The sequence below is a fragment of the Salvelinus fontinalis genome, unplaced genomic scaffold (genome assembly GCF_029448725.1).
Source record: "Salvelinus fontinalis isolate EN_2023a unplaced genomic scaffold, ASM2944872v1 scaffold_2377, whole genome shotgun sequence".
Lineage (NCBI taxonomy): Eukaryota > Metazoa > Chordata > Actinopteri > Salmoniformes > Salmonidae > Salvelinus > Salvelinus fontinalis.
This window is the reverse complement of record NW_026602586.1, coordinates 339-12755: the sequence shown is the minus strand read 5'-3', so window position 1 is coordinate 12755 and position 12417 is coordinate 339. Positions and strand designations below refer to the sequence as shown.

At 45.6% G+C, this 12417-nt stretch overlaps 1 protein-coding gene across 1 annotated transcript; it reads left to right on the top strand.

Moving 5' to 3' along the window:
* The first annotated feature begins 1213 nt into the window (after positions 1-1213).
* On the top strand, positions 1214-12113 carry LOC129850860 (dolichyl-diphosphooligosaccharide--protein glycosyltransferase subunit STT3B-like). The gene is made up of 4 exons (XM_055917050.1): positions 1214-1564; positions 6511-6698; positions 7010-7181; positions 9193-12113. Exons 1-4 carry the CDS (start codon positions 1394-1396, stop codon positions 9385-9387), a joined length of 726 nt encoding a protein of 241 aa, XP_055773025.1. The 5' UTR covers positions 1214-1393; the 3' UTR covers positions 9388-12113.
* The last annotated feature ends 304 nt before the right edge of the window (positions 12114-12417 follow it).

The following is a 12417-nucleotide window of genomic DNA, read 5'->3' as shown; positions in this document are numbered from 1 at the left end:
ACCCTAACCCAGTGTATTAAACCCTAACCCAGTATATTAAACCCTAACCCATTGTATTAAACCCTAACCCAGTGTATTAAACCCTAACCCAGTGTATTAAACCCTAACCCAGTGTATTAAACCCTAACCCAGTGTATTAAACCCTAACCCAGTGTATTAAACCCTAACCCAGTATATTAAACCCTAACCCAGTATATTAAACCCTAACCCAGTGTATTAAACCCTAACCCAGTGTATTAAACCCTAACCCAGTGTATTAAACCCTAACCCAGTGTATTAAACCCTAACCCAGTGTATTAAACCCTAACCCAGTATATTAAACCCTAACCCAGTGTATTAAACCCTATCCCAGTGTATTAAACCCTAACCCAGTGTATTAAACCCTAACCCAGTATATTAAACCCTAACCCAGTGTATTAAACCCTAACCCAGTGTATTAAACCCTAACCCAGTGTATTAAACCCTAACCCAGTATATTAAACCCTAACCCGGTGTATTAAACCTTAACCCGGTGTATTAAACCCTAACCCGGTGTATTAAACCCTAACCCGGTGTATTAAACTATAACCCGGTGTATTAAACCCTAACCCGGTGTATTAAACCCTAACCCGGTGTATTAAACCCTAACCCGGTGTATTAAACCCTAACCCAGTGTATTAAACCCTAACCCAGTGTATTAAACCCTAACCCAGTATATTAAACCCTAACCCAGTGTATTAAACCCTAACCCAGTATATTAAACCCTAACCCAGTGTATTAAACCCTAACCCAGTGTATTAAACCCTAACCCAGTGTATTAAACCCTAACCCAGTGTATTAAACCCTAACCCAGTGTATTAAACCCTAACCCAGTGTATTAAACCATATTCCAGTGTATTAAACCATATTCCAGTGTATTAAACCCTAACCCAGTGTATTAAACCCTAACCCAGTGTATTAAACCCTAACCCAGTGTATTAAACCCTAACCCAGTATATTAAACCCTAACCCAGTGTATTAAACCCTAACCCAGTGTATTAAACCCTAACCCAGTATATTAAACCCTAACCCAGTATATTAAACCTTAACCCAGTGTATTAAACCCTAACCCAGTATATTAAACCCTAACCCAGTGTATTAAACCTTAACCCAGTGTATTAAACCCTAACCCATTGTATTAAACCCTAACCCAGTATATTAAACCTTAACCCAGTGTATTAAACCCTAACCCATTGTATTAAACCCTAACCCAGTATATTAAACCCTAACCCAGTGTATTAAACCCTAACCCAGTGTATTAAACCCTAACCCAGTGTATTAAACCTTAACCCAGTGTGTTAAACTATAACCCTGCTCTCTCTCTCTCCCCCTAGTGGCCCTGTATGCCATCAGCGCTGTCTACTTTGCTGGAGTGATGGTCCGTCTGATGTTGACCCTGACCCCCGTAGTGTGCATGCTGTCAGCTATAGCCTTCTCCAGCGTGTTTGAACACTACCTAGGGGACGACATGAAGAGGGAGAGTCCTCCCATAGAGGACAGTAGTGATGAGGATGACAAGAAGAACTCTGGAAACCTCTATGATAAGGTATGAGGATGACAAGAGGAACTCTGTAAACCTCTATGATAAGGTATGAGGATGACAAGAGGAACTCTGTAAACCTCTATGATAAGGTATGAGGATGACGAGAGGAACTCTGTAAACCTCTATGATACGGTATGAGGATGACGAGAGGAACTCTGTAAACCTCTATGATAAGGTATGAGGATGACGAGAGGAACTCTGTAAACCTCTATGATAAGGTATGAGGATGACAAGAGGAACTCTGTAAACCTCTATGATAAGGTATGAGGATGACGAGAGGAACTCTGTAAACCTCTATGATAAGGTATGAGGATGACAAGAGGAACTCTGTAAACCTCTATGATAAGGTATGAGGATGACAAGAGGAACTCTGTAAACCTCTATGATACGGTATGAGGATGACAAGAGGAACTCTGTAAACCTCTATGATACGGTATGAGGATGACGAGAGGAACTCTGTAAACCTCTATGATAAGGTATGAGGATGACAAGAGGAACTCTGTAAACCTCTATGATAAGGTATGAGGATGACAAGAGGAACTCTGTAAACCTCTATGATACGGTATGAGGATGACAAGAGGAACTCTGTAAACCTCTATGATAAGGTATGAGGATGACAAGAGGAACTCTGTAAACCTCTATGATAAGGTATGAGGATGACGAGAGGAACTGTGTAAACCTCTATGATAAGGTATGAGGATGACGAGAGGAACTCTGTAAACCTCTATGATAAGGTATGAGGATGACAAGAGGAACTCTTTAAACCTCTATGATAAGGTATGAGTGTGGGTTCTAAATGGTACATTATTCCCTACATAGTCCACTTCTTTTGGCCAGAGCTTTAGTACCTTGATATCCTTATCTACTGTAGTGCACTACGTTGCACTGCAGTAGTCAGAGCTTTGGTACCCTGTTTCATATGTAGTGCACTACTTTTGGACAGGGCCTTGACACCCTATTCCCTATTTTGGCCAGAGCCTTGGTACCCTATTCCCTATTTTGGACAGGGCCTTGACACCCTATTCCCTATTTTGGCCAGAGCCTTGGCACCCTATTCCCTATTTTGGACAGGGCCTTGACACCCTATTCCCTATTTTGGACCTTGCCTTGACACCCTATTCCCTATTTTCTACAGGGCCTTGACACCCTTCCTGTTCTGGGCATAGGGCATAGGCCCACCCACTTGGCAGCCAGGCCCACCCACTGTGGAGCGAGGCCCAGCCAATCAGAATGAGTTTTTCTCCACAAAAGGTCTTTATTACAGACCAAAATACTCCTCAGTTTCATCAGCTGTCCGGGTGGCTGGTCTCAGACCATCACGGAGGTGAAGAAGCCGGATGTGGAGGTTCCGGGCTGGCCTGGTTACAGTCTGTGGTTGTGAGGCCGGTTGGACGTACTGCCAAATTCTCTAAAACGACGTTGGAATCGGCTTATGATAGAGAAATTAACACGCAGTTCTCTGGCAACAGCTCTCATTCCTGCAGTCAGCATGCCAATTGCACCTCAAAACTTGAGACATCTGTCAGTATTCAGTATTCAGTTCAGTATAGTCAGTATTCAGTATTCAGTTCAGTATAGTCAGTATTCAGTTCAGTATAGTCAGTATTCGGTATTCAGTTCAGTATAGTCAGTATTCAGTTCAGTATATTCAGTATTCAGTATTCAGTTCAGTATAGTCAGTATTCAGTATTCAGTTCAGTATATTCAGTATTCAGTTCAGTATAGTCAGTATGCAGTATTCAGTTCAGTATATTCAGTAATCAGTTCAGTATTCAGTATTCAGTTCAGTATAGTCAGTATTCAGTATTCAGTTCAGTATATTCAGTATTCAGTTCAGTATAGTCAGTAGTCAGTTCAGTATAGTCAGTATTCAGTATTCAGTTCAGTATAGTCAGTATTCAGTATACAGTTCAGTATAGTCAGTATTCAGTTCAGTATATTCAGTATTCAGTTCAGTATAGTCAGTATTCAGTATTCAGTTCAGTATAGTCAGTATGCAGTATTCAGTTAAGTATAGTCAGTATTCAGTTCAGCATAGTCAGTATTCAGTATTCAGTTCAGTATAGTCAGTATTCAGTTCAGTATAGTCAGTATTCAGTATTCAGTTCAGTATAGTCAGTATTCAGTATTCAGTTCAGCATAGTCAGTATTCAGTATTCAGTTCAGTATAGTCAGTCTTCAGTATTCAGTTCAGTATAGTCAGTATTCAGCTCAGTATAGTCAGTATTCAGTATTCAGTTCAGTATAGTCAGTATCCAGTATTCAGTTCAGTATAGTCAGTATTCAGTATTCAGTTCAGTATAGTCAGTATCCAGTATTCAGTTCAGTATAGTCAGTATTCAGTATTCAGTTCAGTATAGTCAGTATTCAGTTCAGTATAGTCTATATTCAGTATTCAGTTCAGTATAGTCAGTATTCAGTATTCAGTTCAGCATAGTCAGTATTCAATATTCAGTTCAGTATAGTCAGTATTCAGTATTCAGTTCAGTATAGTCAGTATTCAGCTCAGTATAGTCAGTATTCAGTATTCAGTTCAGTATAGTCAGTATCCAGTATTCAGTTCAGTATAGTCAGTATTCAGTTCAGTATTCAGTATACAGTTCAGTATTCAGTATACAGTTCAGTATTCAGTATAGTCAGTATTCAGTATAGTCAGTATTCAGTTTAGTATAGTCAGTATTCAGTATTCAGTTCAGTATAGTCAGTATTCAGTTCAGTATAGTCAGTATTCAGTTCAGTATAGTCAGTATTCAGTATTCAGTTCAGTATAGTCAGTATTCAGTATAGTCAGTATTCAGTTTAGTATAGTCAGTATTCAGTATACAGTTCAGTATAGTCAGTATTCAGTTCAGTATATTCAGTATTCAGTATTCAGTTCAGTATAGTCAGTATCCAGTATTCAGTTCAGTATAGTCAGTATTCAGTATACAGTTCAGTATACTCAGTATTCAGTATTCAGTTCAGTATAGTCAGTATTCAGTATTCAGTTCAGTATAGTCAGTATTCAGTATTCAGTTCAGTATATTCAGTATTCAGTATTCAGTTCAGTATAGTCAGTATTCAGTATACAGTTTAGTATAGTCAGTATTCAGTATTCATTTTAGTATAGTGATTATTCAGTATTCAGTTCAGTATAGTCAGCACTCAGTATACAGTTCGGTATAGTCAGTATTCAGTATAGTCAGTATTCAGTTTAGTATAGTCAGTATTCAGTATACAGTTCGGTATAGTCAGTTTACCGTTCAGTGTACAGTTCTGAAACCGTGGATAGATGGCTGCATTTGTGCAAAACGGAAAGCACGAACCAATGCATTTAACCATGGCAACGTGACTGGGAATATGGCTGAATACAAACAGTGTAGTTATTCCCTCCGTAGGACAATCAAACAGGCAAAACGTCAGTATAGAGACAAAGTGGAGTCGCAATTCAACGGCTCAGACACGAGATGTATGTGGCAGGGTCTACAGACAACACGGCCTACAAAGGGAAAACCAGCCATGTCGTGGACACTGACGTCTTGCTCCCGGACAAACTAAACACCTTCTTCCCCCGCTTTGAGTTTAACACACTGCCACCGACGCGGCCCACTACCAAGGACTGTGGGCTCTCCTTCTTCCCCCGCTTTGAGTTTAACACAGTGCCACCGACGCGGCCCACTACCAAGGACTGGGGGCTCTCCTTCTTCCCCCGCTTTGAGTTTAACACAGTGCCACCGACGCGGCCCACTACCAAGGACTGTGGGCTCTCCTTCTTCCCCCGCTTTGAGTTTAACACAGTGCCACCGACGCGGCCCACTACCAAGGACTGGGGGCTCTCCTTCTTCCCCCGCTTTGAGTTTAACACAGTGCCACCGACGCGGCCCACTACCAAGGACTGGGGGCTCTCCTTCTTCCCCCGCTTTGAGGTTAACACAGTGCCACCGACGCGGCCCGCTACCAAGGACTGTGGGCTCTCCTTCTTCCCCCGCTTTGAGTTTAACACACTGCCACCGACGCGGCCCGCTACCAAGGACTGGGGGCTCTCCTTCTTCCCCCGCTTTGAGGTTAACACAGTGCCACCGACGCGGCCCGCTACCAAGGACTGTGGGCTCTCCTTCTTCCCCCTCTTTGAGTTTAACACAGTGCCACCGACGCGGCCCGCTACCAAGGACTGGGGGCTCTCCTTCTTCCCCCGCTTTGAGTTTAACACAGTGCCACCGACGCGGCCCGCTACCAAGGACTGGGGGCTCTCCTTCTCCGTGGCCGACGTGAGTAAGACATTTAAGCGTGTTAACCCTTGCAAGGCTGCCGGCCCAGATGGCATCCCTAGCCGCGTCCTCAGAGCATGCACAGACCAGCTGGCTGGTGTGTTTACGGACATATTTAATCTCTCCCTATCCCAGTCTGCTGTTCCCATTTGCTTCAAGATGGCCACCATTGTTCCTGTTCACAAGAAAGCAAAGATAACTGAACTAAATGACTATCGCCCCGTAGCACTCACTTCTGTCATCATGAAGTGCTTTGAGAGACTAGTCAAGGATCATATCACCTCCACCTTACCTGACACCCTAGACACACTTCAGTTTGCTTACCGCCCCAAAAGATCCGTGAATGCTCAACCTCCTCCTGTACTTCCTGTTCACACACGACTGCGTGGCCACGCACATCTCCAACTCAATCATCAAGTTTGCGGACGACACAACAGTAGTGGGCTTGATTACCAACAATGACGAGACGGCCTACAGGGAGGAGGTGAGGGCCCTCGGAGTGTGGTGTCAGGAAAATAACCTCACACTCAACGTCAACAAAATAAAGGAAATGATTGTGGACTTCAGGAAACAGCAGAGGGAGCACCCTCTTATCCACATCGACGGGAAAGTAGTGGAGAAGGTGGAAAGTATTTGAGGAAATGTAGGAAATGTTTTAGTCGTGTGTCACTTATATCTGTGTGTTCCTGTGTCCCTGTGAAGGCTGGGAGGGTCCGTAAGCACGTCTCAGAGCAGGAGAAGACAGAGGAAGGTCTGGGACCCAACATTAAGAGTATCGTCACCATGTTGATGCTGATGCTGCTCATGATGTTCGCTGTCCACTGCACCTGGGTTACCAGTAACGCCTACTCCAGCCCTAGTGTTGTACTGGCCTCTTATAACAACGATGGGTAAGACCACACACACACTGACTCACTCTCTTCAGTTGATTAGTTTCCTCTTGAACTGTTGTTTCCTCTCTGTCTCTCTGTCTCTCTGTCTCTCTCTCTCTCTCTCTCTCTCTCTGTCTCTCTGTCTCTCTGTCTCTGTCTCTGTCTCTCTCACTCTCACGCTCTCTCTCTCTCTCTGTTTCTTTCTCTCTCACCAAACCACAGAATATAATAAGCTTTATGGGATCACTAGGAACTTGTAAACAATGACCCATTCCTTAATAAATTTGTTCTCTCTCTCTCTGTGTTTCTCTCCGCTCTTCTCTACCCAGGTCGAGGAATATTCTAGATGATTTCCGCGAGGCCTACTATTGGCTAAGGCAGAACACAGAGGAGCAGGCCAGAGTGATGTCGTGGTGGGACTACGGCTATCAGATAGCAGGGATGGCCAATCGGACCACGCTAGTGGACAACAACACCTGGAACAACAGTCATATAGCGCTGGTAAAGACCCTGTTGTGATGTCGGAATACGGACTGAGCTGTTGTCACTTCTCACATCAAATCAAGTTTATTTTATATAGCCCTTCGTACATCAGCTAATATGTCGAAGTGCTGTACAGAAACCCAGCCTAAAACCCCCCAAACAGCAAGCAATGCAGGTGTAGAAGCACGGTGGCTAGGGAAAAACTCCCTAGAAAGGCCAAAACCTAGGAAGAAACCTAGAGAGGAACCAGGCTATGAGGGGTGGCCAGTTCTCTTCTGGCTGTGCCGGGTGGAGATATGTTGAGGATAGGTCGGGGGGAGACAAGTAGCCTAGTGGTTAGAGCGTTGGACTAGTAACCGAGAGGTCGCAAGATCTAATCCCTGAGCTGACAAGGTAAAAATCTGTCGTTCTGCCCCTGAACAAGGCAGTTGTTTACTGGTAGGCCGTCATTGTAAATAAGAATTTGTAATTGTAAATAAGAATTTGTTCTTAACTGACTTGCCTAGTTAAATAAAACCCATATGTTTGACTGGGATGTGTCTTCCTTAGACTCCTGGTTTATCTGCATCCTAACACAAGGACATTGTGTTCTGGAACTGTTGCTTGTATAAAATACCTGTTGTGTAAACCATTCGTATTATCACCTCCCACTATATAACCATGGAAACATTTATTCTTGGAGTTGTTCCCTGTGAAATCACAGAGAGAGAGAGAGATCTCTCCCGCAGCTGCTTGGATCGATCTCCCAGCAATTATTGGATCTTGATCACTCAGTCAATGAATGAATCAAACTTTATTTTAAAGTGCATTTCGTATTATTCTCACAATCGATCAATCAAAACAGTAAATCTATTAATTAATCTAAAATGTGATCAATTTCAAGTGGGTCTTAAATCTCAACATAGTTTGTAGGAGGCAGGCAAAATAAGAATGTGTCTCTGGCGCCACCATGTGGACATGTGTTATTCATCCTCTGTCTCTCTCTCTCCCCCTCCTCTCTCTCTCTGTCTCTCTCCCTTCCCCTCTCGCTCTCTCTCTCTCTCTCTCCCCCTCCTCACTCTCTCTCTCTGTCTCTCCCTCCCCCTCTCTGTCTCTCTCTCTCTCCCTCGCTCTCTCTCTGTCTCTCTCGCTCTCTCTCTCTCTCTCTCCCTCCCCCTCCTCTCTGTCCCTCTCTCTCCCTCCCCCTCTCTCTCTCTCTCTCCCTCCCCCTCCTCTCTGTCTCTCTCTCCCCCTCGCCCTCCTCTCTCTGTCTCTCTCTCTCTCCCCCTCCTCTGTCTTTCTCTCTGTCACTCTCCCTTCCCCTCTCGCTCTCTCTCTCTCTCTCCCCCTCCTCTCTCTCTCTCTGTCTCTCTGTCTCTCTCTCTCCCCCTCCTCACTCTCTCTCTCTGTCTCTCCCTCCCCCTCTCTGTCTCTCTCTCTCCCTCGCTCTCTCTCTGTCTCTCTGTCTCTCTGTCTCTCTCTCTCTCCCTCCCCCTCCTCTCTGTCCCTCTCTCTCCCTCCCCCTCTCTCTCTCTCTCTCCCTCCCCCTCCTCTCTGTCTCTGTCTCTCTCTCCCCCTCGCCCTCCTCTCTCTGTCTCTCTCTCTCTCCCCCTCCTCTGTCTTTCTCTCTGTCACTCTCGCTCTCCCTCCCCCTCTCTCCCCCCCTCCTCTCTGTTTCTCTCTCCTTCCCCGTCTCTCTCTCCCTCCCCTCTCTCTCTCTCCCTCCCCCTTTCTCCCTCCCCCTCGTCTCTGTCTCTCTCTCCCCCGCTCTCCCTCTCTCCAACCCCTCTCTCTCTCCCTCCCCCTCCTCTCTGTCTCTCTCTCCCTCCCCCTCCTCTCTGTCTCTCTCTCCCTCCCCCTCTCTGTCTCTCTCTCCCTCTCTCCCTCCCCCTCTCTGTCTCTCTCTCCCTCCCCCTCGTCTCTGTCTCTCTCTCCCTCCCCCTCGCTCTCTCTCTCTCTCTCCCTCTCTCTCTCCCTCCCCCTCCTCTCTGTCTCTCTCTCCCTCCCCCTCTCTGTCTCTGTCTCTCTCTCTCTGTCTGTGTGTGTTCAGGTGGGCAAGGCCATGTCGTCCAATGAGAGTGCAGCGTATGAGATCATGAAGTCTTTGGACGTGGACTACGTGCTTATTATCTTCGGAGGTGTGATTGGCTACTCTGGTGATGACATCAACAAGTTCCTGTGGATGGTGCGGATCGCAGAGGGAGAGCATCCCAAAGAGATCAGGGTGAGGAGGACTTTAGTGTAGTGGTGAGGTGATGCTTCCACTGTTAGCTACAGAGAGAGAGAGCATCCCAAAGAGATCAGGGTGAGGAGGACTTTAGTGTAGTGGTGAGGTGATGCTTCCACTGTTAGCTACAGAGAGAGAGAGCATCCCAAAGAGATCAGGGTGAGGAGGACTTTAGTGTAGTGGTGAGGTGATGCTTCCACTGTTAGCTACAGAGAGATAGAGCATCCCAAAGAGATCAGGGTGAGGAGGACTTTAGTGTCGTGGTGAGGTGATGCTTCCACTGTTAGCTACAGAGGGAGAGCATCCCAAAGAGATCAGGGTGAGGAGGACTTTAGTGTCGTGGTGAGGTGATGCTTCCACTGTTAGCTACAGAGGGAGAGCATCCCAAAGAGATCAGGGTGAGAGACAGCAGCCTTTAAACCATCATGTTTTAAAAAAAACACAAGTATTGGTGAGCTGTAACTACCACTGAGAGCTATAGAAGCATCGCAGAGTGAGGTAAACTGAGAGCTATAGAAGGATCGCAGGGTGAGGTAAACTGTGAGGTATATAAGGATCGCAGAGTGAGGTGAGGTAAACTGAGAGCTATAGAAGGATGGCAGGGTGAGGTAAACTGTGAGGTATAGAAGGATCGAGGGGTGAGGTAGACTGAGCTATATAAAGATCGAAGGGTGAGGTAAACTGAGCTATAGAAGGATCGCAGGGTGAGGTGAGGTAAACTGAGTTTTAGAAGGATCACAGGGTGAGGTAAACTGAGAGCTATAGAAGCATCGCAGGGTGAGGTAAACTGAGCTCTAGAAGGATCGCAGGGGGAGGTGAGGTAAACTGAGCTTTAGAAGGATCGCAGAGTGAGGTAAACTGAGAGCTATAGAAGCATCGCAGGGTGAGGTGAGGTAAACAGAGCTATAGAAGGATTGCAGAGTGAGGTGAGGTAAACTGAGAGCTATAGAAGGATCGCAGAGTGAGGTGAGGTAAACTGAGAGCTATAGAAGGATTGCAGAGTGAGGTGAGGTAAACTGAGAGCTATAGAAGGATCGCAGGGTGAGGTAAACTGAGCTCTAGAAGGATCGCAGGGGGAGGTGAGGTAAACTGAGCTTTAGAAGGATCGCAGAGTGAGGTGAGGTAAACTGAGAGCTATAGAAGGATTGCAGAGTGAGGTGAGGTAAACTGAGAGCTATAGAAGGATCGCAGGGTGAGGTAAACTGAGAGCTATAGAAGGATCGTAGGGTGAGATGAGGTAAACTGAGAGCTATAGAAGGATCGCAGGGTGAGGTAAACTGAGAGCTATAGAAGGATCGCAGGGTGAGGTAAACTGAGAGCTATAGAAGGATCGCAGGGTGAGGTAAACAGAGCTATATAAGGATCGCAGAGTGAGGTGAGGTAAACTGAGAGCTATAGAAGGATCGCAGGGTGAGGTAAACTGTGAGGTATATAAGGATCGCAGGGTGAGGTGAGGTAAACTGAGAGCTATAGAAGGATCGCAGGGTGAGGTAAACTGAGCTATAGAAGGATTGCAGGGTGAGGTGAGGTAAATAGAGCTATATAAGGATCGCAGTGAGGTGAGGTAAACTGAGAGCTATAGAAGGATCGCAGAGTGAGGTAAACTGAAAGCTATATAAGCATTGCAGAGTAAGGTGAGGTAAACTGAGAGCTATATAAGCATTGCAGAGTGAGGTAAACTGTGAGCTATAGAAGGATCGCAGGGTGAGGTGAGGTAAACTGAGCTCTAGAAGGATCACAGGGTGAGGTAAACTGAGCTCTAGAAGGATCGCAGGGTGAGGTGAGGTAAACTGAGCTCTAGAAGGACCGCAGGGTGAGGTGAGGTAAACTGAGCTCTATAAGGATCGCAGGGTGAGGTGAGGTAAACTGAGCTCTAGAAGGATCGCAGGGTGAGGTGAGGTAAACTGAGCTCTAGAAGGATCACAGGGTGAGGTGAGGTAAACTGAGCTCTAGAAGGATCGCAGGGTGAGGTGAGGTAAACTGAGCTCTAGAAGGATCGCAGGGTGAGGTGAGGTAAACTGAGCTCTAGAAGGATCACAGGGTGAGGTGAGGTAAACTGAGCTCTAGAAGGATCGCAGGGTGAGGTGAGGTAAACTGAGCTCTAGAAGGATCGCAGGGTGAGGTGAGGTAAACTGAGCTCTAGAAGGATCGCAGGGTGAGGTGAGGTAAACTGAGCTCTAGAAGGATCACAGGGTGAGGTGAGGTAAACTGAGCTCTAGAAGGATCGCAGGGCAGGGTGAGGTAAACTGAGCTCTAGAAGGATCGCAGGGTGAGGTGAGGTAAACTGAGAGCTATAGAAGGATTGCAGGACAGGGTGAGGTGAGGTTATACCAACTACTTGGAAAGTTGGCCACCTACATATGATGTGAAGTCATAGAATATGATTCCATTTCTATGGCTGTCTTCTTGTCAGTAGCTTTGTCCAGATGTAGTGCATAAAGACCATGTTAAATACCTTGTCTTCTTGTCAGTAGCTTTGTCCCGATGTAGTGCATAAAGACCATGTTAAATACCTTGTCTTCTTGTCAGTAGCTTTGTCCCGATGTAGTGCATAAAGACCATGTTAAATACCTTGTCTTCTTGTCAGTAGCTTTGTCCCGATGTAGTGCATAAAGACCATGTTAAATACCTTGTCTTCTTGTCAGTAGCTTTGTCCCGATGTCGTGCATAAAGACCATGTTAAATACCTTGTCTTCTTGTCAGTAGCTTTGTCCCGATGTAGTGCATAAAGACCATGTTAAATACCTTGTCTTCTTGTCAGTAGCTTTGTCCCGATGTAGTGCATAAAGACCATGTTAAATACCTTGTCTTCTTGTCAGTAGCTTTGTCCCGATGTAGTGCATAAAGACCATGTTAAATACCTTGTCTTCTTGTCAGTAGCTTTGTCCCGATGTAGTACATAAAGACCATGTTAAATACCTTGTCTTCTTGTCAGTAGCTTTGTCCCGATGTAGTGCATAAAGACCATGTTAAATACCTTGTCTTCTTGTCAGTAGCTTTGTCCCGATGTAGTGCATAAAGACCATGTTAAATACCTTGTCTTCTTGT